We start from the raw sequence: 27,176 nt of genomic DNA, 5'->3' as shown, positions 1-27,176 counted from the left end.
GCAGGCTCAATCCCCAGTGGGGGACACGCAGGAGGCAGCCGATCCATGACTCTCTCTCATCATGGATGTTTCTGTCTCCCTCTCCCTCTCCCTTCCTCTCTGAAATCAATAAAAATATATATTTAAAAAGTCTCTCTTGCAGCCTTTGCTGAGTGTCTAAGATACTAAACAACTAGCTTTATTTCTCTTTGACACCAGCATACTTTGTATCAAAAATGATGAGAGGCGAATAAAAGCAAGTCACTGTGATGTATCCTGAACATGTGTCAAACATGCAGGGCCAGGCAGATCACAGAGACCAGGTTTCCCGATACTGGGGGGCCTCCAGCATCCCCGTTCCCGCTGGGCCTCAGAGAACCTTACGCTGCACATGTAGGCCCTGGTTTTTGGGTAAAGACTTAAAGGGCTCCCTAGGCAGGATTCGGCAGCTCCTTCCTTCTCTATACAGCTCCCCTCTCTCCGGTACCCTGCCCACAAACTCACAAACTCACATCCTTTACATTTCGCTGGACTCCACCTCCCCACACCGCAGCCAGGAACGTGCCCTTGGGCAGGAGCCAGCGGAACAGTGGGCTACCTCATTCTTTCCCTGTGTCGGGTTAACAGTCTCAGCTGTTGTCCAGTGTCTGAACATAGCTGCCTGTGTCTTTGTCCAGATTTAATGTTGTTTATGAGAGGAGGGCTGGCTCAGAATGTGCTATTCCAGCACGCTGAAAGCCACGGGCAATTACTCTCACCTCTCACATTAGAGACGCGGACACTGAAGAATGAAAAGGTTAAGCAACCCGCCCCAAATCACACAGCCGTTTAAGTGTTGGAGCTGGAACGCAACCCCAGGTGGTCTGACTCCAGAGCTGCTCACTTAATTACTGCGTGAAAAATGGCTCTGTACACGTACAGTGCTTTGTCCAGTGTTAGGACGCATGGTAAGTCCTTAAAAACGCCTCGTTAGTCCTAGCTGGTTTGGCTCAGTGGAGAGAGCATCGGCCTGGGGACCAAAGGGTCAAGGACACGTACCTGGGTTGCTGGTTTCTCCCCGGCCCAGGCCCTGGTCGGGGCACCCAATCGATACTTTCTGTCTGTCTTTCCCTCTCTCTAAAAATCAATGGAGAAATATCCTGTCTAGTTATATTATTTTGAAACTCTAAAGCTCAGTATGACTTTGTTCCTAGCTCAGTGCCTCAGACCAGGAGATGGCCCATAGGACGTAAACATCACCATATCCTTGATGAACACACCTTCATTAGTGTCCTACCATGAGCAAATGAAAACAGGGCCTTTACTTAAGTCCTTTATTGCTTATGTCCTCTTTATTTGCATAAACAAAATGTTAAATCCTTATTCTGCTACCTTTTGCCATTAAAATCTACCTTTCTTCATTAGAGCTTTAAGACAGAACAATCCAAGCAATTCAGCACAGATGGGCGCTCCTAGCGATTTCTGAATTCCAATCAGTAAGTGCTGTGCAGTGACACACCCATTGGCCACGGAGGAGAGACCGCAGCCGAAAGAAGGCACGAGCTCAAGGACAGGAATGCAAACATCTGGGACGGAGCCCAGCAGGTCATCTACCATGTGATTCTTGACCTACCAACCAAATGAGCTCTAAGTGTTCATGTTATATAAAAAAGGGTCATGAAGACATATGTAAGCCCACACATTTCCTCGCTTGCCTGTCTTCTGCCTCTTCTTTCCTGAGATACAGGTAAAGCTTTTCCATACCTCGGTTCTAGCTGCTGGTACAGAATTCGGTATACACTTTGCAGTTATGCACTCACTCTGATTAGTAAAGGAAGGAAAATTATCCTGTTCAAATAATAGATACAGAGGCAGAGCTGCCTCAAACAGATTGTCAAACTGCAGCAGGAAGGCCGGGGAGGGTTGCGGGGCAGGAGGGAGGGGGGTAAGAGATCAACTAAAAGACTTGTATGCATGCATAGAAGCATAACCAGTGGACATAAGACATTGGGGGATAGGGGAGGCTAAGAGACTGTCTAGGGCGGGGGGATAAAATGGACACATATGTAATACCCTTTGTAATACTTTAAGCAATAAAAAAAAAAAAAAAAAAAAAAGAAAATTATCCTGTTCAGGTCTTTTTTTCCTCGCTACCCCACTCTTGCCCCAGGCCAAACAAACAGATTCCGTCTGTTCCATCGACTCTGACCTCCTGACACTCAGACCGACTGCGCAGCAGCTGCTAGGTCTTCATTGCTCCTCGCTCTCTGTAGGTGGCCCTTTGATACGTTCTATAGAAAAACTGCCAAGGGAAGTGAAGAAATCGGGTAACGGTAATTTAAATATAATAACTGTGAGGTTTGGTGTATTGTTACCTGCTCTCCAACAAGCCCAAACTCCGTTTTGATATCCACTCTGTCTGTGGGAGAAAGCTCTGGTGATCTGCTTGTGAATAATCCGGAACCTGCTGAGAAGCTAGTAAACTCTTCAGAGAGGAGCACATCTTCAATCATTTCCACAAATACACGGTTTTTCAGGTAAAGCTGTACTTTAATGAATCAAAACAAATTAATTTTCCCCCAATTTACTAAGAACTGCTGCTTAGTTCTAATACTCAGATGCTTTAAGGTTTGGAGTTTATACTTTTTAGAATTCGTATGACAAAATGGGCTCTTTCATGATTTTTAACTGCTCTTTGGGACGTTTCTATTTCGCTTCCTACATACTCTTCTAGAGGAATCTTTTCCAAATGCAAATATTCTGTCACAGGAGCCTATACACACCTCATCCACAGAGACCTGCAAAAGAAACACTGGCTATAAATTCACAACCAGTCCTTCCTCTATTATTTTAACAAAAGGCAAAAGATGAGTATTTGACATTGTAATTTTGTGTGATTTACCAACTCCGTAATTTATCTGATTTTTCTATTAATATCTTTTTGGACTTAACTATAGTTCCACAGCCCAGTCGGGCTCCCCAGGCAGCAGACTCTGAGGAGACCATGGGCAAGAGGCTCTTAGGAAAGAAAGTAGGATTGGGCAGCGGAGGAGTGGGGAGTGGCCCGAGGTTAGGATGTACTTGGACAGTGGTAACTGGTTTTGCCAGCTGGTCAGGGGCCTGGAAAGAAACAGACTGGAAGATTGGGGCAGAATCTCTCCCTCCTTTGATCCAAATGTATTTCCCACCGACAACAGATTGCCACTTGACTCTGCCCAACCTTGTGACGTGATGGGCTGGGGACCCAGCTTGCAATCGGTGGTTTTGGCTGCATGGCCACTGATCCTCCCATTGGCAGGTGCTGTGTCTCCACCGGGGCCCAGTGGCACATCGGAAGTCTTGCGTTGAAAGGTGTTGACTTCTTTGCTATGGATGGCATGACCTCAATCCAGAATCCCCGGAGTGATTTTCTCATGAAACTTGTCATAAACTCCACACGGCATCTTTTCCCACCCCTGGTGCATCTCACAGGCATGGTTGCCCAGGCAGCCAATTTAGGAAACCACAGGTGTAACCAGTTCAGCTGGTTAAGAGCCTTAACAAAACGCTGTGAAAGAGCACCTGATGGTGCAGCAACTCCTTAGAAAGTCTGGAGTCTGATCGAGGTGACAATTGGACAGTGTCTTTAAGAATACCTGCTCCCCCCCTCCCCTAACTAAAGGGTAAGACAGCTGGCTTAATTAGGAAGGTTTAGGGAATGAGGAGGGTCCACGGGAGAGGAGTACATAGATGGAGACTTGAAGACGCCAGGGTGCTTATCTTCTTCGTACAGAGGTTAGAGAAATGCCACGGCAGATGGAAACACTTCTGACCTCAGCAATGAAAACAGCCATAAGCCCAGGACAGTCAGGGCTATCTCTGGCCTGAGCAATTACAGTGACCATGTGTTAGACCAACAGTAGCCCTGCCCTGAGCAGCTGGGAGGCTGTAAGATAAGGCATCTCTGCCAGCACAACTGGGAGAAACCCACAAGATAAAATCAAAAGTGCCTTCAACCTAAACAGATCAGATGACCAAGTGAGGAAAGGTATGGACGTGCGGGTCCTGGGAGCTGATGACAGGGCGAAGGTCCCACATAGCGAAGGAGGGTCTGCCGCCTATTTAATGCCTCAAGACGAAGAAAGCAGCGGTCACCCTTCCTAGGGCCCCTCTGTCCGTCCAGGAGGGACAGAGTCTTAGGAGTAGGAACTTAGAGGACACCTTCCTTAGGTGGCCCCTCTGGACCAAGACAGACAGAGTTGTGGGCTTTGCGGTTCTCAACCTGTGGGTCGCAAAGAATGAAAATACATCCTGCATATCAGATATTTACATTGCGATTCATAACAGTAGCAACATTACAGTTATGAAGTAGCAATGAAAATAATTTTATGGTTGGGGGTCACCACAACATGAGGAACTGTATTAAAGGGTCGCGGCATTAGGAAGGTTGAGAACCCACTGGTTAGAATTTAGAATGAAGGTCTTAGAGGTAGTGTTTGCTTGCAATAAAGTTTCTGTACTTTTCACCTACCACCTTTTGTCTGTGGCTTCATTCTTCAAATCCATTTGGACGAGGACCCAGGAAAGACATCACCCTGCTCAAGAAAATAACCTGATAACCACCCCCCCCACCCCCCATCTTCCCCCGCCCCCCCCCCCCCCCCGCCAGAGCTGGGAAATCATGCACAGGAAGAACATGCCTTCTGGGCACCTTGCACTCAAGTCTCATTTTATCAACACATTTGAACTCCTTAGAACTAAATTATATTGTCCTTTTCCCCTCTTTGACCTCATCCTTTTTTTCCTTATGGAATCCTCCCCCCTCCACACATACACTCCCAATTTTCCCTCTTCAGTTAGCATTTTACTATGCAGAAGTCTAATGTCATCTCTTAAAGCGATTTTATGTGCCTTCTCTATATTCTAGAGCATTCATAAAAACCTAAGATCAGCCCTGACCGGTTTAGCTCAGTGGATGGAGGGTCGGCCTGCGGACTCATGGGTCCCGGGTTCGATTCTGGTCAAGGGCATGTACCTTGGTTGCAGGCACATCCCCAGTGGGGGGCGTGCAGGAGGCAGCTGATTGATGTTTCTCTCTCATCGATGTTTCTAGCTCTCTGTCCCTCTCCCTTCCTCTCTGCAAAAAATCAATAAAATATATTTTAAAACAAACAAACAAAAAAAAAACACACCCTAAAATCAGTCTATTTTAATGACCCACAAGTTCCTCTTTATGCCCAAACTGTTTACGTTCTTTGTTCTCAAAATACCTAATATTCCTTTTGTCATAGATAGCTTATAACATGAAACTAAGTTAAATGCTCTTAGAGTTGTAAGTGACAGGCATGGTTTTCCTTTATTATGTAGTTTTATTATTGTCAAAGGAGTCCACTCAGGTATGATTTTCACTTTTCAGACAGGAAAATCTGTGCGGCCATTTCCTGCTTGATGAACACTTTGATTGTCCAACTCCATAGTGACTCGTGTTCCCGGATTACAGAGGTCTGTCAGGCTGGCCAGCGGTGTGTGGGCTCGTGACTCCCTGCAGGGAAGACGTACGAGTCCATGTGATGTCGAGAGTGCGCTTACTCAAGCTGGGGGCAGAGCCACACAGGAAGGGCCTAGAACAGACGCGCCAGGGGAGCGCCAGGGCTGCTCAGCTCCGTTCCCTAGAAACGTCATGGGAAGGAGCCACGGCGGCTCACTGGACAGTCAGAGGAAAAGGGTCCTTGGAGAGAATTCAGAGGATGAGCCCAGGACAAGCTGCTGCTGCCCACTGCTCCCCTGATTGCAAGTCTCCTGGGGACCCTTAGAGTTTAGGAGAAAAAAAATTAAAAGCCCGAAAACAGGCATGGGTGTGCTCCAGGGAGAGCCCACGCTGGCCTCCTGTCTTGAGGGTTTTATCTGTCTTCTGCAGGCAAGGATCTTAGAGGATCTTACTGAAGGCAAATAAATAAGGGAAGAGGTAGAAACACAGGAGTCATAATTTGTTTAAAGAGGTCATGATTAAATGTATTTCAGTTAGTCAACACAGAGGAAAATGTTTCAATAGAATATTCATTAGCTTTCCAGGTGCGTTTTTAATATGCTAGTGCAGCAAAACGATTGTATAAGGGCCTGGCCTGCATGGCTCAGTGGTGAGCATTGACCTATGAACCAAGAGATCATAGTTTGATTCATGGTCAGTGCACATGCCCGGGTTGCAGGCTCTATCAGGAAGCAGCTGATCAATTATTCTCTCTCTCACTCTCCCTTCCTCTCTGAAATCAATAGAAAAAAAAATATCTAGATAGATAGATAGATAGATAGATAGATAGATAGATAGAATTAGAGGCCCGGTGCATGAATTTGTGCACCAGTAGGGTCCCTTGGCTTGGCCTGTGGGATCAGGCTGAAACCAGCTCTCTGACATCCCCTAAGGGGCCCTGGATTGTGAGAGAGTGCAGGCCAGGCTGAGGGACCCCACCAGTGCACGACTGGGGCTTGGGAGGGACACAGGAGGTTGGTCAGCCGGGGAGCGACCATGGGAGGGCTCCAGGGCGTGTCTGGCCTGTCTTGCTCAGCCCCAATCGGCCGGACCCCAGCAGCAAGCTAACCTACCTGTCGGAGCATCTGCTCCCTGGTGGTCAGTGCATGTCATAATGACTGTTTGGCCAGTCGACTGTCTGCCCCCTGGTGGTCAATGCATGTCACAGCGAGAGGTTGAGTGGCCTTAACATATCATTAGCATATTACGCTTTGATTGGTTGAACGGACAACCAGACACTTAGCATATAAGGCTTTTATTATATAGGATATATATCTTCTATAACAGTGGTTCTCAACCTTCTGGCCCTTTAAATACAGTTCCTCATGTTGTGACCCAACCATAAAATTATTTTCGTTGCTACTTCATAACTGTAATGTTGCTACTGTTATGAATTGTAATGTAAATACAGTGGGGCCTTGACTTATGAGTTTCATTTGTTCCATAACGGAGCTCGTAACTCAAATTACTCATATGTCAAATCTTAAAGTGAACGAGTGAAACATGTAATGCTAGGCTGATGTTGTGGCATTCACTGTGACGTTCGCTGCACCAACTAGCGGTGGGGTATCTGAAGCTGGCTCGTAACCCGAATTTTAGCTCGCAACTCAAAGCAAAAAATCGGCCGAGAGACGGCTCATATCTCGAAAAACTCGTTAGTCGGGACACTCGTAAGTCAAGGCCCCACTGTATCTGATATGCAGGATGGTCTTAGGCGACCCTTGTGAAAGGGTCATTCGACCGCCAAAGGGGTTGCAACCCACAGGTTGAGAACTGCTGTTCTATAATAATAAAAGCATAATATGCTAATTAAACCAGACAGCCGAACAACCTTCCAGACGTCCTTCCGGATGAAGCCAGGGCTGCGAGGGCTGAGGCAAGCCGCTGAGGCTGCAAGGGCCGAGCCCCTTGCATAAATTTCATGCATCAGGCCTCTAATATATACACACTGAATGGCCAGATTATTATGATCACCTGATGTTTGTAGGCAAATTAGCCATATACTGCATCGTATGGAATATGGAAGCTGAAGGCCTGTTCAAACACCTTTGCTGTCTGCAGTTACCAAAATAAAACGTCTCCAATTCGCACAGGAACACAAGGATTGGACAGTCAAGCGTTGGAAAAAAGTCATGTGGTCCGATGAATCACATTTCCAGTAGCATCATGCAGATGGCAGAGTGAGAATTTGGCAGAAACAGCATGAAAGTATGCACCCCACATGCATGAGTATAACCCTTCAAGCTGGGGGGGGGGGGCAGTGTCATGGTTTGGGGCATGTTTTCCTGGCATGATTTGGGCCCTCTAATTCGTGTGGAACAATGTCTGACTAGTACAACATACCTAAGTATCGTTGCTGATCAAGTTCATCCTATCATGTTGATGGCGTATCCCAGTGGAGATGGCTTCTTCCAACAAGACAATGCACCATGCCACAGTGCTCGTATTGTGCAGGAGTGGTTTCAAGAACATGAGGGAGACTTTACCTTGCTTAGGTGGCCCCCACAATCACCAGGTCTCAATCCAATTGAGCATTTGTGGGATGAAGTTAAAAGAGCCATCAGGCAGCTGGTTCCACAGCCATCAAATCTCACAGAACTGGACAGTGCTATTCATCAGGCATGGTGTCAAATTCCTTGCATCACCTTTCAACATCTCGTGGAGTCAATGCCAAGAAGAATCGCCACAGTATTGAAGGCAAAAAGTGGCCCAAAAAAGTACTGATGGGCTGATCATAATAATCTGACCACTCAGTATATATATGTAGATATATATATATATAGTCTGCCATGTTCAAAGGCTGTTAAATCACATTGTTTACCCATATCTTCAGAAAAATATCACTAATCACTTCTACTGTCATAGTAAACAACTTACTTCCCTATTTATAATGGTCTGGCCCTCTAGCAACTTCAGCACGAAATTATAGCTAATTTGCCTACAAGCATCAGGTGGTCATAATAATCTGGACTATATATATATATATATATATATATATATATACACACACACACACACACACACACACACACACACACACACAAATAAAAGACAAAGATGCTAATTGACTGTACCTTCGCTATGCCCTAAGCCATGCCCCCCAGCCAATCAGAGCTGCTATATGCAAATTAAGCCAACCAAGATGGCGGCCAGCATCCACGGAGCTTGAGCAAGCAGGAGGCTTGGTTGCACAGGCGATAGAGGAAGCCAAGCTTCCTGCTGGCCCTGAGCTGGCTGTGGCCTCTGCTCATGGCAACAAAGTTTCAATTATAGAAGACAAATAAATCCCAGATACCTGCTTCCAGCCAGCATCCACTGGGAGCTTGGGTGGCTGGGGGTTGTGGCCAGCCTGCAAACAGCCATCAGCTCCTCACCCAGGCTGGCCACACCTTCATGGGGTGAGGGTTCCCACTGGGGGGCTTAGCCAGCCTGCAAATGGCCCTCAGCCCCTCACCCAGGATGGCCAGGCACCCCGGGGGGACCCCCACCCTGAAGGGGCTGTGGCCAGCCTGCAAACAGCCATCAGCCCCTCACCCAGGCTGGCCAGGCATTCCTATATAAAAAAGGGTAATATGCAAATTAACTTTAACAGCAGAAGGACTGGGAATGACTGGTCACTATGACACACACTGACCACCAGGGGGCAGATGCTCAATGCAGGAGCTGCCCCCTGGTGGTCAGTACGCTCCCACAGGGGGAGCTCTGCTCAGCCACAAGCCAGGCTGCCGGCTGCCAGTACAGCGGTGGTGGTGGGAGTCTCTCCCGCCTCCTCAGCAGCGCTAAGGATGTCTGACTGCAGCTTAGGCCTGCTCCCTGCTGGCAAGTGGACATCCCCCGAGGGCTCCTGGGCTGCCAGAGGGATGTCTGACTGCCAGCTTAGGCCCAATCCCCCAGGGAGCAGGCCTAAGCCAGCAGGTGGTCATCCCCCAAGGGGTCCCAGACTGCGAGAGGGCACAGGCCGGGCTGAGGGACCCCCCCAAGTGCACAAATTTTTGTGCACCGGGCCTCTAGTATGTATGTATGTATATATATATGGAGAGAGAGAGAGAGAGAGAGAGAGAGAGAGAGAGAGAGAGAGAGAGAGAGTTTGAGATTATTCTTTAGTCAGCTTTAGTGTTTTACTTTTTGCTGTTGTTAATTTTCACCTGAGGATATTTTTCCATTGATTTTTAGGGAGAGTGGGAGAGAAAGGGAAAGACAGAAAGAAACATAGATGTGAGAGAAACACATCGGTTGGTTGTCTCCTGCATGAGCCCCGACCAGGGCCCGGGATTGAGCCTGCAACCAAGATATGTGCCCTTGACTGGAACTGAACCTGGCACCCTTTGGTTTGCAGGCTGATGCTTTATCCACTGAGCAAAACCAGCTAGGGCTTAGTGTTTTACTTTTTAAAAAATATATTTTTATTGATTTCAGAGAGGAAGAGGGAGAAATAGAATTATCAACGATGAAAGAGGATCATCAACCGGCTGCCTCCTGCACACCCCTTACTGGTGATAGAGCCCACAACCCAGGCATGTGCCCTGACTGAGAATAGAAACAAGATCTCCTGGTTCATGGGTCAACACTCAACCACTATGCCACACCGGCCAGGTTAGTGTCTTACTTTTATCTTGGGCATGTCTGGCTCTAATGGGTTTTTTATTTGTTCCCGACTTCATCCGTCCTTGGGTTTGGCTGGCACTAATGGCATGAACACGTTAAGCGCCCAGCCTGTTTTGTCTTCCGGACGGAAAGTATAGTGTCAGTCACTGGTGACTGACAGGGCACTTAATGTGTTAGAGTCTCTGTCCTCTATCTCACTAACCAGGGTGATTTGAGGTACTCACTCTCTGGTCAGCGAGGAGAGGTATAAACCATTTGTTCTCAAGTGTCCTTGGTTGGGAAAGATAAGGTCTTGCAATTCACTAGATGGCTCTAAATTGGTCAAATTGTTTGCCCTTGTTTATCTTGCCTCAGTTTCCCCATTCCACTCGCCCAGGAATTTTCCCAGCTCACTATCCTGCCTCACTCAGAGCTTTCCCTGGGCTCTGAACAGGCAAGAGACATCCAATGGTCTACAAAGCACAGTCTCGGCCGGAGCTGACAGGGCAGACTTGGTGTCACAGGATGGTATACGGAAACATAAAAGGCAAAGTTAAAATCTGTGCATGACACTTATTTCCCCACTTTTTAATCACTCACTGCCTTGTTTGAAACCGTTTCTTGTAACTGAATTGAGTACACGAGGAAGTTTTGTTTTGGTACTACTAATCCTTTTTCAACTACAGTATTCATTGATTGATGAATCGTTATGTCAAAGAAAAAGACAACGTTGCATATGCTTTGAGAAAATATGGAAGTGAGTCGTGTATCAATTTATAAATTTTTGCTTAGGCCATACGTTTTTTTAACCTTTGACTTTCAGAAGTAAACCATAAATAATAATAGAACAGCCACATTACAATGTTACTTACAAGAATGGCTGAGAAGGGAGCCACAGTCAAGTCAGTAACACTTTCATAAAATGAGTAGAACCCATTAATACAACGGCTCTTTATCACTTGGATCCAAATACACAGTGGACCACCGTGTCCCCTGACATTTAACAGTCACATTCAATAAAAGCCTGTTAGTGCATCCTCAACCCTCTAAGTCTAAGGGGCCACCTGCGAATTCCCTTTGAAAGCCCTGCACAAAGTGAGATTAAGCACCAGTAAAAAAGACTGTTGTTAGCAGTTTTATTTCATCATCTTCATCATCATCAATACACATGCAGTTTCTTCCTATGTACATGGCATTGCCAAATGGGTGCTACACTCTGCCTGTGGTACAAAGTTTATAAATACAGTATACCAATACAAAGTTGAAGCCATTAAAAAGAGTTTAATAACAACTAGGAGATAATGAAATCTGTAGTGTTGATGGAATCTATGAAAGAGATTTAGAAACAACACACAAACTCAAACATTACAGTAAATGTGTTACTTGGGAAGGGGTGAGAGAGGGACATGTTATGTGCTGCCGCAGGGTTTCCTAGGTTGTCTCATGTTTACTTTCTTTCTGCTATTATCTTTAAGTACTGCAAAGCATTGTGGGCGGCATCACTCTGTGCATTGCTGCAGGAGATCCCAGAGCCGTGGCAGACTGTGATAGGGCTGGTGGACAGTTCCGCGAGGCACTGATACTGTCCGTTGGCACTCAATTCTTCTGTAATGACATATTCAAATGTGATAGTTAATAAGTGCATACAAAGTAGATCCTTTGTCTAAGCAATAGTTTTTATCATTGTTTTTCTCTGTAAGCATCCATGGTAGACTACTCCACTTATCATCTTTGTTATTCTTTCTTAAAAATTTTTATTTTAGAGGGAGGAAGGGAGAGGAAGAGAAGCAGAAACATCGATGTGAGACACGTCCATTGGTTGCCTCCCACATGTGCCCCAATTGGGGACTGAACCTGAAACCTAGGTATGCGCCCTGACCGAGAATCAAACCCGAGACCTTCCTGTCCATGGGATGATGCTCCAACCAACTGAGCCACATGGGCCAGGCATCTTTGTTATTCTTGTACAAACAAAAAACAAAACACAGCTGCTCAGCTACAGCAATTCTCAAACACAGATGTGCTTTATAATCATCAGAGGGAACTTAGCAATGCAGGTGTCCAGGCCTTGCTCCAGCCTGCTCAATCAGAAATGCAGGGTTAGGGTTAAAAATGCCAGATTCTTGCATTTAAAAAACAAACAAACAAAAAAGCTCCCAAGACAATTCTAATGTGTTTATTTGAACAGTGTTTACAAATTATTGAACCATAGCAACTTTTTCAAAAGGGAAAAAACCATTGGCTAGAAGCCTGGAGAAGTTGCATTTTTCATTATGAAGTCTAAGTCTAGGGGTATTTTCAGTGGACACTGAACTAGGACACACATGGTTCAGGGCAAGACCTCCTTTGTGCCTTAATGTTCTTTGGTTATAAATCTGTGCAAAGAGTCTAAGGGTTAGGGTGTTTTAAAGTAATACCTAACCCAGGAAACAAATGCTCTTCTCATCAATGATGAATCACTCTTACTGAAGACAACAAATAAGATCAGGGAAGAAGGAGAACATGAGTCATAATTTGTTTAAAGAGGTCATGATTAAATGTTATTTCAGTTAGTCAACATAGAGGGAAGTATCCAGATACAATGGGATTATTTAATGCCTGAAGAGACTTTCTAGTTCTAGCATCTAGGTTCTTTTATTTTTTTAAGTGAGGTAAAATTCACACAACATAAAATTAATCATTTCTAAAGTGAACTACTGAGTGGCATTTAGTACATTCGCAATGTTGTGCAACCACCACCTCTATCTAGTCATAAAACATTTTCGTCATTTCATCATACCACGAGGAAACACCACACCCATTAAGCAGCTGCTTCCAACTTGCCTGCCCCATCAGCCGCCTTTTCTGACCATCTGTCCATACTAAATTCCCAGCACATTTGATCCTAAAGCAACAGAGAAAATCAGAAGTTCTTTCAGTCTCTAAACACCTTACTTTCCAGTGCTAGGACCTCTGAAAGCTAGGTCCCTACAGGTCACTGAAACTGGAATAGAGGTATCAAGTTCTTCACATATTATACTGATGTAAAATCAAGATGATAAACGCATGTACACGGTAGGCAGCTTTATAAACTGACTTAAAAGAAAATCCAAACTGACTTCCTCTCCAGTCATTCTGCATTTGTCTACCTAAATGATTAAGGGCTGGAGAAAATGACAGCTGGAACGGGAGAAAGCTATAAATTGACCTGCCCCATGTGCCTCCCAGGACTGGCACACAGTGATGAAGTGGGGAGAGAGGTCTGGCGTGCGTTCTGTAAAGACACCACATTTATAGAACAAGGAGTGAGTTAGTGGGTTCTATAATGACATACTCAAACGTGATGGTTGCTAAGTGTATATAAAGTAGATCCTTTGTCTAAGCAATAGTTTTTATCATTGTTTTTCTCTAGAAGCATCCACAGTAGACTACTCCACTTACCATCTTTATTATTCTTTTTAAAACGTTTTTTTATTTTAGAGAGGGAGGAAGGGAGAGAAAGAGAAACAGAAACATCTATGTGAGACATGTTCATTGGTCATTACAGAACCCACAAACTCACTCCTTGTTCTAGAAATGTGGTGTCTTTTTATCTGTCAATCTTCCCATCAGGGCGAGATAAATGGACAATGTATCTACAGGTACTCTTCCCCTAACCTGGCTCTAGCACTGACTAGCTATGTGATCTTGGACAAGTTTCTCAACTTTTCTGTGCCTTAGTTTCTTCATATGCATACAGAACCTACTTCATAGGGATAGTTTGAGGATTCAATTAGTTATTATGTAATGTCCTTAGAACAGTGCCTGGCACATAGTAAATAAAATTCTATAAATCTTAGCTATTATTGTTTTTATTATTATAACTAGAGATGTTGGGTATTTTGAATATAATGTATGAGAATGGAACATATCATTTATATATTTTACTGCTGTGGTAATATATAGAGTTAGAATCCTTAATCAATGACATTAATTATAATAGAAGTTTTTGTTTCTCAAACGTATTTTTAAAAGAAATATGTTTTGGGATAAGCAAAAAAAAAAAAAACCCTCATACCTATATCCAAATATGTTATATTAAAACCCTGTTCCTTGGCGATTTCACTGAGCAGCTGGATGTAATTCGTATTGGGAATACTGAGGAGGCTTCTTTTCAGTAAGTTGATCTTTTCACCAGGAGAATTCCTCAAGGAATGCCAAGTGCAACCTAAGGAATGTCCTACTACGTTTGTCTGAAAAACAGAGATGAAGGTTAAGACTCAGAACTGGGACCGGTTTCCAACTATAATTAATTTAGAAGGCACTCACACTTAATCGTTTATAATGCATGTTTAAATGGACACAATTTGGTTAACTTTCTAATTTAAACAAGACAACACAAACAAGTACACGCATTTAACAAATAGCATGATGTTAAAAAAGAAGCATGTGCAATAACATAATGGAAGTATTTATTTTTCTTTTTTCATTTTTTTTAATACTGAAGTATTTAAAAATACTTTTGTATAGCACAAATGTCTCTCAGTCAAATTTTCTGACAGTCACATTAAGACATAAGATATTTAAGAATACTATAAACAAATCTGCAAATAATTGCATCTGACTAGCAGAGCAATCTACAAATTAAAATATAAAGCAATTTTCATATCTTTATGATTTCTTGTATTAAATACCAATCACTGTAACCAAAAGCTATAAAGCAGAAAACAAAGAAACTGTAGAAAAGATGAAAAGTATGTTGGGTTTGAGAAGAACAAATTATTTAAATGAATAGCAGGATGTCAAAGAGTTCTCAGACTTATATCGCAGAACCCAACTGAGCTTATGTTTTTGTTTTTTCTCCCTTTCCTTTTTTCTCCCCTATATCCTTCCTTTTTCACCTGTGTTCAGAATGTTTTACATTCCATGTTTATGTTTCTCAAATTATTTTTCTTTATTATGTCATTTAAAAAACCCACTACAACTACTCTTTGAACTAAGTAGGGCAACCTATCCTTAGTCTTCCTTATTAATGAGCCCAGACATAGGTTAAGACATTTTCAAAAGATCATAGGAATGGCCCTGATACAGAATTGAGTAATTTGTACAATTTAGTAAATAGAATTTTATATTTCTTGATTGAAACTTTAAACAAAATTGTTTTTTTTAATCATAATTAATTCACATGGTTTTAAAAAAACCTGCAATTAAAACAAACATCTAATGAATAATGGTCTTTTTTCCTTACCTCCCCTTCCCTAGATTTCTGTTCTACTCCCCAGAGGTACTTGCTGTTAAACTTTTCTTCAGTACCCTTCCATAAATGTTCTATGCACATTCAAGTACACACACACACACACACACATACACATAATCTTTTTAAACAAAAATGATAGCTTACTCTTCTACATCTTATTCATTCTTCCCATCTTTGCACATATATGTATTATATTTATTACCAGCCTCCAACTAAGAGTTTTAGGTTGTTTCTGGTTTCTTGCTTTTAATAACAATTTACAATAAAAACTCCTTTGCACTTAAATGACTTTCTGTGCAGAATAATTTTTAGAAGTAGAATTGCTGAGTCAAAAAACATGCATGCTTTTAATTTTGGTAAATACTTCCAAATTGATTTTGAACCACTTTATACTCCCATCAAAGTCTTAAAGGGTGCTTGCCTTCTCATATCCTCACCAACACCGGGTGTTATCAAACTTTGTAGGTTTTGTTGATCTAAAATATGAAATTAGTATATTGTTTAATTTGCACGAATGAAGTTGAACTTTTTAAAAAAATAACTGTATTTCTTCTACTTGATTGTCTTTAAAACTCAATATATTCTACATTTAGCTCATTATCTGTTCCTCCTCAAATCTTACTCCTTTTCTGTGGTCCCCATATGAATGAATGGTACCACTATCTACTCAGCTGCCAAACTAAAAATGTTTATTTCCTCCCTTTTCCTTACTTCCCATATCCAATCAATGACCATGCCCCCTTCACTTTAGTTTTCTAAATAATTTTTAAATCTACCGTTTCTACTGCCACTCCCTTAATTTAGGCCACCAACATCTGTCATCTGATTTCTATAACAGCGTTCCAAACAGGTCTCTAATATTCATTAACTCTTCATAACACAGCCAAGTGATTTTTCTTTTACTGGATAAATTAAATTAGAGCCTGTGAATCCAGATTAAAATTTTTTAATGACTTTGTTCTCCTCTCAGAGTAAAGTTCAATCTCCTTAATGGTCTCACTGTCTGAGACTCCCTCCAACTCTCTGCTCTAGCCATACGAAATTACTTAGGGTTCCTACACAGCATATGATGTTTCACTCCAGCTCTTTCTTCTGGAGTTCTTTTCCCCTACTCTCTGGAGTTCTTTTCCCCTACTCTCATCCTATAAGTCTCGATGTAGATATTACTTCCTCCAAAGAGCCTTCCATAAACCCCCAGTCTTAGCTGGATGGCTTCTCCCATGTTCCTACAGCAGCCTCTGTAAGGACCAGTCTAGTCTGTAGGGTTCTTTTCCCTTTCAGTCTGCTATAAACACCTTAGGAGCAGAGACTGTCTTATCACTGTATGCCACTACCCAGCACAAAGCTTGGCACAGAGTATGAGCTCACTAAATGTTTCCTGAGTGGATAAATGAGTGAATGAAGAAAGGGATGGGAATGCACTGTTAATGTGAAGGCAAAAATAGCACGATTTCAGGGCCTATTATCTTTAGATCCTCATAGTATTCTCAATTTGTCTATGTCTCCCAAGCCCTCTGACCTGGTCACCCCTATGACCTTGGCTCACATAGAGCAAGCAGATTAAATTGGATTGGGGTAGTGTGTAACTAAACAATGAAGAGATTTTCTAAAACTGCAACTATGAAGTATCAATACAACAAGAAATCTAGGCAAGAGATGGGGGGGCAAAAAAGGGGAAAATGGGAAATATCTGTAATACTGTCAACAATAGATTAAAAAAAAAAAAGAGACGCTTAATCACATTAATATCATAGCTGCATGATCATTACTCACTAAAGAAATGTGGTTCTCTGGAGAAATGTTACTGAATTTGGCAAGAAATTTCTCCGCAGCATTTCTCTTGGCTTGTTTTTTTGATGCCCCTTTTCCTAAATCATTAAAAGAAATGGTAGGTTTAGAAAAGAAATGTGTCCACAGAGAATGATCAAACGTATATTGCATTTAATCAGAGAACAACCTCATGGTTTTTATATACTAGTCTATTTTTTACTGACCTGACATCTTTGCTTGTTGTGATTCATATAGCTATTAATTCTTACATTTTTGAAGGCATTTCTTTTAACAGTTTATCTTTAGTAGTTATACTTTCTGTTTTTCATTAACAGCTATATTTCCCTATGTCTTGTTTTAATGAATTCTGATCAAATATTCAAATTTATTAAGGTATATTTGAATTACCACTGGTTTCTCATTGTTTTCCTGCTTACAATTTTCTATAAACTGACAATTATGTGGAATTTCTCTATCATGAATAAGAAAGGGGATACTGAAGTTGAAAGAGACCATATACTTCATCTCCTTCCATACTTCTGTTAGATTTAAAAACTAAGGCCCAGAGAGATTAAATTGCCTATCCTGCAAACCAAAGATTGCATCAAGAACAGAAGTTGAGGCACCTGCTTCTTGCTCAGTGCTTTCTGCACTGGCTCACACTCCATTTTTTTTTTTAAAAGACAGTCTCATTTTATTTATTTATTTTTATTATTTTTAAATATACTTTTATTGATTTCAGAGAAGGGAGAGAAATAGAAACATCGATGAGAGAGAATCATTGATTGGCTGCCTCCTACACGCCCCCTACTGAGGACCGAGCCTGCAACCTGGGCATGTGCCCTTGACCAGAATTGAACCTGGGACCCTTCAGTCCGCAGGTGAACCCTCTATCCACTGAGCCAAACCAACTGGGGCCCATGCTACCTCTTGAGGGCAAAAAGTAGCTTGTATGTTGAAACTAACACGTAGCCAAGGCAAAATTCCTTTCAAACCACTTTAAAAAATAATAGAAACATATTAAAGAAGTTAAATAGGAATCCTCAATAGTACTTTATTAAGTAACTTTTTTTTTCCTCATTGTTTATGGCCTTTACAATATAAAAGTTGCTATCATTGCAATGTTTTGTCATTTAACCTCTTATTAATCATCTTATTTTCAAATGCAAACAAGATGTTTTCTAGTCCTATCTTCTAGAACAGCTGCCGAAATATCAAATGAGATTTCGTAAGATTTATTTAGTATATCACTGAGGATTATATAATGAGTCAATTAGTTATTTATCTTTCCATTAATAACTCTTGATTTTTAAAAATATCAAATTAAGAAGTGTAAGTATTCTTAAATCAAATATTTACTTAAATTCATCCTCAGAAAGTTAGAGACAGTAGAACAGGAGTGTATCAATTTTTTCTCAACAAAAAAATTTGAGAAGTTGCCACAACAGAAATTTCTATGGTCATTCATCATCTGAAAATACATCAAATGTCTCCAATTGTATGAGGGTAAAAAGAAATAAGTACCAGTTTCCATAAATGACTCTAGCTTGCAGATTGTGGTATATTCTCTCTTATGAGCGGGTCCTCCCTCCTGGGAAAGGGTATATTCAGGAAGTCTCCAGCCATGATGAATAGCCAATTCCTAGAAAATTGAGATGAGGCTTTAGTAGTAATTTTTACTATGCAAAGGCTCAATCACATAAATGACATTCTTTCATGATTTTGATCTCATTTCTATTTATATGTTTAAAGGAATAATGATATTCTGGAATAGGAAAATTAGGGAATACCCTTGTAAGCCCATAAAACCAAAACTGAAGCAGTTTCCTGTTTATTAATGGCACTAGAGGCCCGGTACACGAAATTCAGTGTCCCTCAGCCAGGCCTGCACCCTCTCCAATCTGGGACCCCTCTGGGGATGTCCGACTGCCGGTTTAGGCCCCATCCCGGCAGTCAGACATCCCTCTCACAATCCAGGACCGCTGGCTCCTCACTGCTTGCCTGCCTACCTGATCACCCCTAACTGCCTCTGCCTGCCTGCCTGATCGACCCTAACCACCTCTGCCTGCCGGCCTGATCTCCCCCTAACCACTCCCCTGCAGGCTTGATTGCCACCTAACGGCTCCCCTGCCAGCCTGATCGCGCCCCTAACTGCTTGCTCCCCTGCGCCGGCCTGATCGCGCCCCTAATTGCTTGCTCCCCTGCACTGGCCTGATCTTACCCCTAACTGCTTGCTCCCCCGCCGGCCTGATTGCCCCTAACTGCTTGCTCCCTTGCTGGCCTGATCGCCCCTAACAGCCTCTGCCTTGGCCCCCGCCACCATGGCTTTGTCCGGAAGGAAGTCGGACATCTGGAAGATTTCCAGTCGACCCGTTCTAATTAGCATATTACCCTTTTATTAGTATAGATTCTTCCATTAAGCTACAGTGAGCTGATATCAAAGAGTTCAAGTAGGAAGACAAACTGAGTCAAAACCTCAGAGGATATCCATAGGTTTTGCTGCCAACAGTTCCTAAAGCCTTTCCCCTCTGAGCTATAGGCCCCTCTACCCACAGCTGGCTAATCACTGTAACTGATCAAGAGCAAAAGAGGAGCAGAGATAGCAAACAGGTTTGGAAAAGGAGAAAACTACAGAATAACTCATGGAGCAGGAAAGGGACCAAAGGACTGGTTGGATAACGGGGAGGGGTGTTGTCCAAGAGAGCACACAGATAATCTGCAAAAGGCTATTCTCTACGCAGAAATTCAGAGCTGAATAAATATATTTGGGAGAATAAGCAAATGAAGACTTCTTCCCTATTCTTGAATTAGGCTACCTGATTTGAGTTCTTTAAATTTAGTCTTTTGTCTCAACAAAAGTAGAAAGAGGTTTGTCAAAAAAGTGGCAAGAAACATTCTTAAAGTATAAAACATATGCAGAGGTTCTGTTGATCTCAAATGAGATTCCACAAGCCAAAGGCAGATACTGTATATGGAGGAAAATCCAAAAAATAAACAGGAAAATAATTTCAAGTTAGCACTGTAATATCTAATGACCATAACTTGGAAAACAAAATATTATACCATCTTATCTTTAAAATATTAGTTCCTTGTTTAGCCCTTAATTGTATCAATTATGACACCTTTCTTCAGTAGACAAAATGTTAAATATGGAAAAACTGTGCAACTTACCTGTAATGAGCCAATAGGATTAAGCTGGTTCTTTGGTTGCTTAGAAGGGTCAGGCATTAAGGGGTCAGGAACTGCAAAGCTAAACATTTTTTAAAGTGTTATAAACCCAAATGATCTCCCCCAAGTTACCAAATACACGACAAGTATTTTCTCTTTCACCCTCTATGTCTTTGCTTTTGCTGTTCCTTCTACACAGAATGCCCTTATCTCCTACCTCTTTCACGAGAATCTGATCTACCCATCACCCAAGGTATATCTCAAATGCCACGTCCTGTAAAAAGCCTACTCTTTTACCCCAATGGAACATATTTTCTCACTCCTTTGAGCCATTATAACATTTGGTTTGACACTTTCTTAAGCAAACTATTTTACCCTAAGTTATACACTCTTACAAATACATGTAATTTGTCCATCCCTCACCACCTCTCGCCCCTGTTCAGATTGTAAACTCCTTGATGGTAGGGCCCATCTATTACTTACCTTCATAAGCCTTGTAGTACTTTGCATGTAACTGGTGCTCAATAAAATGTATTTAAGTAAAGCATACTATTGTTACAACTACACAAAAAGGGAAGACTAATAATTAGTCAGGAAATTTAGCCTGTGAATAATGTAAGTCATAAATGCAGTTTTTTCATTCAGATAATTATAGGAGAAAAATCTGTTTGATATATCATCTGCTCTATGCTAGGATAACCCTAAGATTTACATGCATCCTAGATGGCCTGCATGAATCTGATTTCAGCATCTGACGATGGTTATTAGGAAAAAAGAAAACAATCTCTTCTAAGTAATTTGAAATACTAACTACTTGGGTGATGGTGCCTGACACTGAATAAGCTACATTCCCGGGTACTACCATTGAGGCAACTGAAAGTCATTTCTTCCCTGACAAATGAGACTTAGTTATTGCCACTTCCTCAAGTTTTTCTACCAGAATTTCAAGCTTTACAGAGGCTGATGAGATATGAATATTCTCTTACAATGCTGCATGTCTAAGCTCCCCAAATAATTGTGATGAAGAAGTGAGAAAGTCTATATTAAATCAGGCCACTTTAGGTCTCATTAGAGCTTAGTAATTCCCATTTTATCTGCCAAGAAGCACAAAAATACAGGGAGGGGCAAAAGTAGGTTTATAGTTGTAAGTACACATAATAGTTTATTCCTGTATTATTTATTAATTATTCTATTATTTTCCATATGAACAACTGTAAGCCTACTTTTGCCCCATCCTGTAAAGTGCATGAGCCTTTTCTGCTGATAAAGTGAAGTGCTCATGTGCAGGAAGGACACAGCGTACACTCATTTCCACAAATACACTTAACATTTTGGGTTGATCCTGGGCTGCAGAGAAATAGCATGGCCATCACAAGCAAGGGGGAGATCCAGTACCTGCCATTCCATTTGGCATGTCTAAAAAGGTAGCATAAATCAATTACAGAATCAAGCATCATTTTATAAAATCCAAGGCTTACACTGGCTAAACTATCCGAATGGTTAAAATAATTTAGAAAAAGGGAGCAGCATTGCATGAGAGCCCAGATACATCCCTAAGTCAACAGTTTTGCTATGGGTGGGAAGCAAAAACCCCATGGGCCTATGCTATCAGCTACGAACAGATATGCAAACTGTTCTCCAAATATATTTGAGTGCATGCAAAGAAAAGCCACTGAAGGCACACCATATTCCAGGCTGTGTCCATTAGAAACCAAGGACACCACTTTAAGATACATGAGATCTCCAGGACCAACACTCTTTCCAAAAGTACCTAATGTGATAAAAAATTTATTTTGGAAAAATATGCCAAGAATTAACATCCCATTTAACATCCTTTTGTATTTGGCATACATTCTATAACAAAAGGAAATCTTTTTGTCTTCTTCCAAACAGAATTCCTGAGTGCTTTTAGCTGATCTTTTCCCACCTCACACCTTGCTTTCCTCAGTATAGAAACAATTAGTCTTAATACAGTGAGACACTGGTCAGAAAACCTCTGGTTTTCCACTGTTGCACCCCATCCGGAAAACAAACAAAAAGAAGCCTAGTTCAAGAGGGCCTTCATTTAATTGTTAATTGCTGGATTTAATTTCTTAAGGATAAATTCTTTAAAGGATGATGGATTTTCACAATGAAATAATATCATAGAGCTGATACTAAACACTGCTCACTCGGTTGCTTTTCCAAGCATGTTCAAACTTTTAATCTTACCTCCTCAGCCATATTTTTGAGCTGCAGAATACAAAGAAATTTAGCTCACCAAATACTTGCATTGGCTTTCAAAATGTTTATGGCAGCCTCTGCAGCTCTATGTTTCGCCAGCTTCTTACTTGTACCTTCACCTGAATTAAGGTTAACAACAACAACAAAAGTATATGCTGTGAAAATGTGAGGTCTGCATAGATGATTTCATAATGCAAAATAAAGTCAGGCTTTACATAGTTATGAAAACATATACTAATAAATATGCTGTCATAAAATATTCACCACATGAAATACATTTAAAAAACCCAGTTCTGTGTGTGTGTGTGTGTGTGTGTGTGTGTGTGTATATATATATATATATATATGTATGTGTATATATATATATATATATATATATATATATATATATATATTGATTTTAGAAAGGAAGGGAGAGGGAGAGATAGAAGCATCAATGGTGAGAGAGAAAATCATTGATTGGCTGCCTCCTGCAAGCCCCCTACTGGGGATCAAGGCCACACGCCGGGCATGTGCCCATGACCAGATTCAAACTCGGGACCCTTCAGTCCATATACCAACACTCTACCCACTGAGAAAAACCAGGTAGGGCAGAAGTTCTATGTATTTAATTCTATGCATACCTGTATAAAAAATCCATATTATGTCTCCATTATATATTTATACATAAAGTGGTAATAAACTAACCCATAATACACCTTTTGAAGAAATACAACTTCGTATTTTACTCTTCCCCTATTCACAGAGAGAAATTCTTCTATAACAAGAAGTTTCCTTTAAGGGAGCCACTCACAGAAAATGTGCACAATTTTATTCTAACGGCCTGTCCTATCCTGGATTAACCCCTTGATCCGATAAGCAGTCATGCCTATATACTGGGTTCAATGTGGGAAGAATTATATGGGGAAGAAGGTGAGAGCTTATGTTATGTGTCTTACTTACAATCTGTATCCTTTAGGGTAGCTAAGGGGCTAGAGGGGCTAGTCCTGACTGATCACTGACACTGATGCCTAACTGTAGTAAGCAATCACATCTGGTAAATCCAATCTTTTTCCTCTGTGTTCAGACTAGGTGTTGAGAACCCTTCGAAAGTGGTATTAGAATGCTGACATCCATTCCTCTGGCGTGGAAGAAAGAAAGGAGACGTAGAATAAATTTTGGAAGACACACACATTGTACTCATTTATCCACCAATGTAGGTATTAATAGAGAACTGAACAGAGTCCCTACCCTTAAAGAGTACAAACCCTAGTGCAGAATTTCTTCTGTAAAAGGCGTTTGAAATATGGAATGGTACATGTAATGGCAGGCCTAAGTGCAGGTTGCAGGGGAGCACATACAAGGGGCAGCTACCTACACTTAGTAAGGACTCAGAAAGGTTTCACAAAGAAAGAAAGAGTTTACTAAATGAAGACTTGAAAGATTAGTAAAAGCTAGTAACATGTAGAGAGCTAGGGGTTGAGAAGAACAATCTAGGCAGAGAAAAGAGCACCGGCAAAGGCTCAAAGATAGAGAGCACGGTGTTCTCAAGAGCCCCATGTAGTTGGATACAGTAAGAGCTGGAAGGAAGAAACTTTGAGATAAAAGGCTAGAGAGTTGTAGGAATAGGAGGAGGGGGTCAGAGAATGGCCTCCTAAATGTGTGCTTCTCAATCTCTAATGCGCATTGAAGTGCCTGGGAATTTTCTTAAAAAACATACTCTGATCTAGTAGGTCTGGCATGGGTTCTGATATTCTGCATTTCCACTAAGTGCCCAGGTGATATCAATGCTGCTGTTCACAGTTTTAGCAGCAAGTTTCTAAGTCATATCAACAAATATATATTCACTCAGAGGGTAATGGGAAAACTACTGGATGAATTTGTTTTTTAAATATATTTTTATTTTATGTTTTTAATATATTTTTATTGATCTCAGAGAGGAAGGGAGAGGGAGAGATAGAAACATCAATGATGAGAGAGAATCGTTGATTGGCTGCCTCCTGCATGTCCTCCAGTGGGGGTCTAGCCCTGGCAGGGAATCGAACAGTGACTTCCTGGTTCATGGATCAATGCTCAATAACTGAATCACACCGGCCGGGCACTGGATAGATTTTAAGACGAGGAAGTACATGAACACACTTGAATGTCAGAAAGAACACTGTGGTTGTCGTGTAGAGAATGGACATCACAAGACTAGAAGCTGAAAGTGCAGTTATAAGACAAGCCATAATCCAAGGGGGAGATGACAGAGGCCAAAACAGTAGAAATGGGAAGAGAGCAGTGGACAGATTCAAGAGATATTTAGGAAGATTTAGTGATAGCCTGGACAAGAGAGGAAGAAATCAAGATCAGACACAAATTTCTATTATGAGCCAATGGGTGATGGTGGTCCCTTTACTGAGCTAAAGAAAGCAGAGGGAATGGATTTGAGAGAGAAGCTGGATTCAGTCTGAAGCGATGAGTAACTGAGGTGTCTTTGGGTCCTCCAAGTAAAGATGTCTAGCAAACACAGACTGATACACTGTTCTGTAACTGGGCCCGGGCTGAAGATAGAGGTTTTAGAATTATCAGCGTTTAGATAGTATTTGATGCCGTGGAGGCAGATAAGCTTGTATAGGAAGATAGGGCAGTGTAAGAAGAGTAGGGGGCCTAGGCAGAATGGTTGCTATAGGTTATTAATCACTGGTCTATAACACATTGAGGGGGAAAAGGCTACTTTTTCTTGAATTTTCATTGAATATTTAAATATAGACCAGCTAAAGCAATAATGCATTGTTGATTCTATGGTTCACATGAAGACTATTAAAGCTGGCACCTCCAATCCACTTGCCTCACATAGACAAAAAAAAAAAAAAAAAAAAAAAAAAAATCCCCCCCCAAAACAAAAAACTTCAAAATTATCTTAAAGTGGCTTTAATGAAAATAGCAGACTCAAGATTTTCAGGGACACAAATAAATGATGCCTTTAGATTATAAAATGGCAGGACTTCAGCCTTCCTGCTTAATTTTTTTCTTGACATTCTTCCAAATTAAATTTACTATTCAATATATTTTTGTTTGCAATTAAATAGATACATAAGAAATAGAATGTCTAATTTACAAATGGGCAGCTTCAGTTATAATTTGCTCAAACTCACAGACCATAATAAGGTGAGTTTAAACTCTGAAACTTTACTGCTATGTAACCTTGGGCAGGTTATTTCTAATCTCCTTGAACCTATTTCCTCATGTATATATAAAAAAGGAGATAACAGCTCATTAAAATCCCTACACAGTGTCAGGAACTAGAAGCTGCTATGCAATCAATATAGAGTATTCAAGCCATTTGCCTTCCTCATTTTGCTTGGATCCAGAATCGAGTGTTGTACAATGAGCCCAAAGTGGCAAATGAGTCCATACAGAAAGGGGAGAGGTTCAGAAAATTCTGGGGTCATGGAATCAGCTATAATCTATGAAACTTTAAAACTTGATAGCACCTACTGATCCAGCTATGGCTGCTCCAAGAACCTTTCCTGCTTCTCCCTAATTCTTGGAAGAACCCTAGGAGGATCCTAGGATGTTTCTGAGCTTCTCTTGGTATCTGGGGAAGAGAAAATTAGGGAGAGAATCAGATGAAGTTGGAAAATCCCAATGGCCTGAGATGAAAGGTCTCATTTCAAGAGCCTGCCCCTCACAGCTATCTCCAGTAAAAAGGGCACTTGCCCAACTGATAAACAGTATCAAGTCTTGACTGTCAACCCGCAGGGTCGTCGGGGGTTAACTGTGCATACAGACCTGTGCAGGTTATGTCACCAACGGTTACTCTGAAGGTGAAAGTGGGCACGTGTATTTGCATATCGGATCTTTCACATTCATAAACCGGGATGTTCTTGGTCTTCATGCCGTATTCGTGCAATACCTGAATCGGTGTTTTCCCTGGTTTAGCTGTAATCATCTTCCCCAAACTGCAAAAACAAAACAAAACAAAAAAACGGAAAAAGGTGTGCTTCGCATGCCAAAGCAGGGAGGGAAGCAGAAGCTTTAGAGAGGCTAGTTCTCACTGCCACCAACGGTGACCCGCGAAGCACCAAAGCTCCCAGGGGCCGGAGCTGGAAGGTGCACGGACTGCCCGCCCCACTGCGGCGGGCGCAGGGCAGGGGCGGGCAGAGTGGGGGACGCTATTAGGAGAGGATCTGAATGAGGGTAGTGCGGCTTCGCCACCTCGCAGGACGAGGCTCACAAATCTCATTTCCCCGGGAGGCCGCGAAACACGGTCGCCTGCCCAGCCCCGACCCCAGAGGACGCAGAAGGGGCGGGGCCCAGCCGCAGACCCCGGCTCGCGCGCCACCGAGGGCGGGTCCGAGCGCCAGCGGGTCGGCCCGCAGCCGCGGGGGCGAGAGCGTCGGGAAGGGGCTTTACCCACAATGCCGCTGGGGAGCCAGGTTCCCCCGGCCCCGCCTCTCCCGCCCACCCCTCTCGGCCCTGCTAGGCGCGGCCCCGACCGCCCGCGCGCTGACCTGAAGGTCCCGCTGTCCTCGCGCTCCAGCGGCGGGGCCGCGGCTCGATGCCGGCTCTGGGACATGGCGAGAAGGGAGGAGGGCTCGGCGGCAAGAAGAGCGGCGCGGATCGACGTCCTCGCTCCCCGGGTCGGCCGGTCCCCGAGAGGAACGCTCCAGCGCCGCCGCCGCCGCCTCCTCCTTCTACCCAACTCCTCTCCTCCCCTCCTCCGACCCCCCACCCCCTCGGCTCCCCTCCTGCGTCCCTCCAGCGAGGAGGACGGGCGGCGGCGGGGGC

General features: G+C 42.5%; 1 protein-coding gene across 11 annotated transcripts; it reads right to left on the bottom strand.

Moving 5' to 3' along the window:
- Positions 1-11,160: 11,160 nt before the first annotated feature.
- On the bottom strand, positions 11,161-27,126 carry PRKRA (protein activator of interferon induced protein kinase EIF2AK2). Of its 11 annotated transcripts, none has more exons than XM_036319717.1 (9): positions 26,900-27,126; positions 26,302-26,347; positions 25,884-25,983; positions 22,462-22,543; positions 20,205-20,283; positions 18,558-18,675; positions 17,037-17,131; positions 14,085-14,259; positions 11,161-11,653 (listed from the first exon to the last, which is right to left on the bottom strand). In XM_036319717.1, the coding sequence occupies exons 1-9, from the start codon at positions 26,962-26,964 to the stop codon at positions 11,496-11,498; spliced, it is 918 nt and encodes a 305-aa protein (XP_036175610.1). In that variant the 5' UTR covers positions 26,965-27,126; the 3' UTR covers positions 11,161-11,495. The 11 variants fall into 11 exon arrangements, with proteins under 11 accessions (XP_036175610.1, XP_036175615.1, XP_036175614.1 ...); XM_036319722.1 differs by lacking the exon at positions 26,900-27,126 and adding an exon at positions 21,530-21,617 and having other exon boundaries at positions 25,880-25,983; positions 26,178-26,320; XM_036319721.1 differs by lacking the exon at positions 26,900-27,126 and adding an exon at positions 21,530-21,617 and having other exon boundaries at positions 26,178-26,320.
- Between the last annotated feature and the right edge of the window lie 50 nt (positions 27,127-27,176).

This window comes from Myotis myotis, unplaced genomic scaffold, assembly GCF_014108235.1.
Source record: "Myotis myotis isolate mMyoMyo1 unplaced genomic scaffold, mMyoMyo1.p scaffold_m19_p_8, whole genome shotgun sequence".
NCBI classification, from domain to species: domain Eukaryota; kingdom Metazoa; phylum Chordata; class Mammalia; order Chiroptera; family Vespertilionidae; genus Myotis; species Myotis myotis.
The sequence above is the reverse complement of the archived record's forward strand: the minus strand, read 5'-3'. Positions and strand labels throughout refer to the sequence as shown.

What these genes read in the sequence shown, in the direction of transcription:
- PRKRA (XM_036319716.1), bottom strand. Translation starts at nt 26,964, where the DNA reads ATGTCCCAGAGCCGGCATCGAGCCGCGGCCCCGCCGCTGGAGCGCGAG. An exon ending in CAGAGAACCACATTTCTTTA is followed by an intron (nt 14,260 to 17,036) that starts GTGAGTAATGAT and finishes TCTGTTTTTCAG; the next exon opens with ACAAACGTAGTAGGACATTC. An exon ending in TATAACATATTTGGATATAG is followed by an intron (nt 11,654 to 14,084) that starts GTATGAGGGTTT and finishes ATGTCATTACAG; the next exon opens with AAGAATTGAGTGCCAACGGA.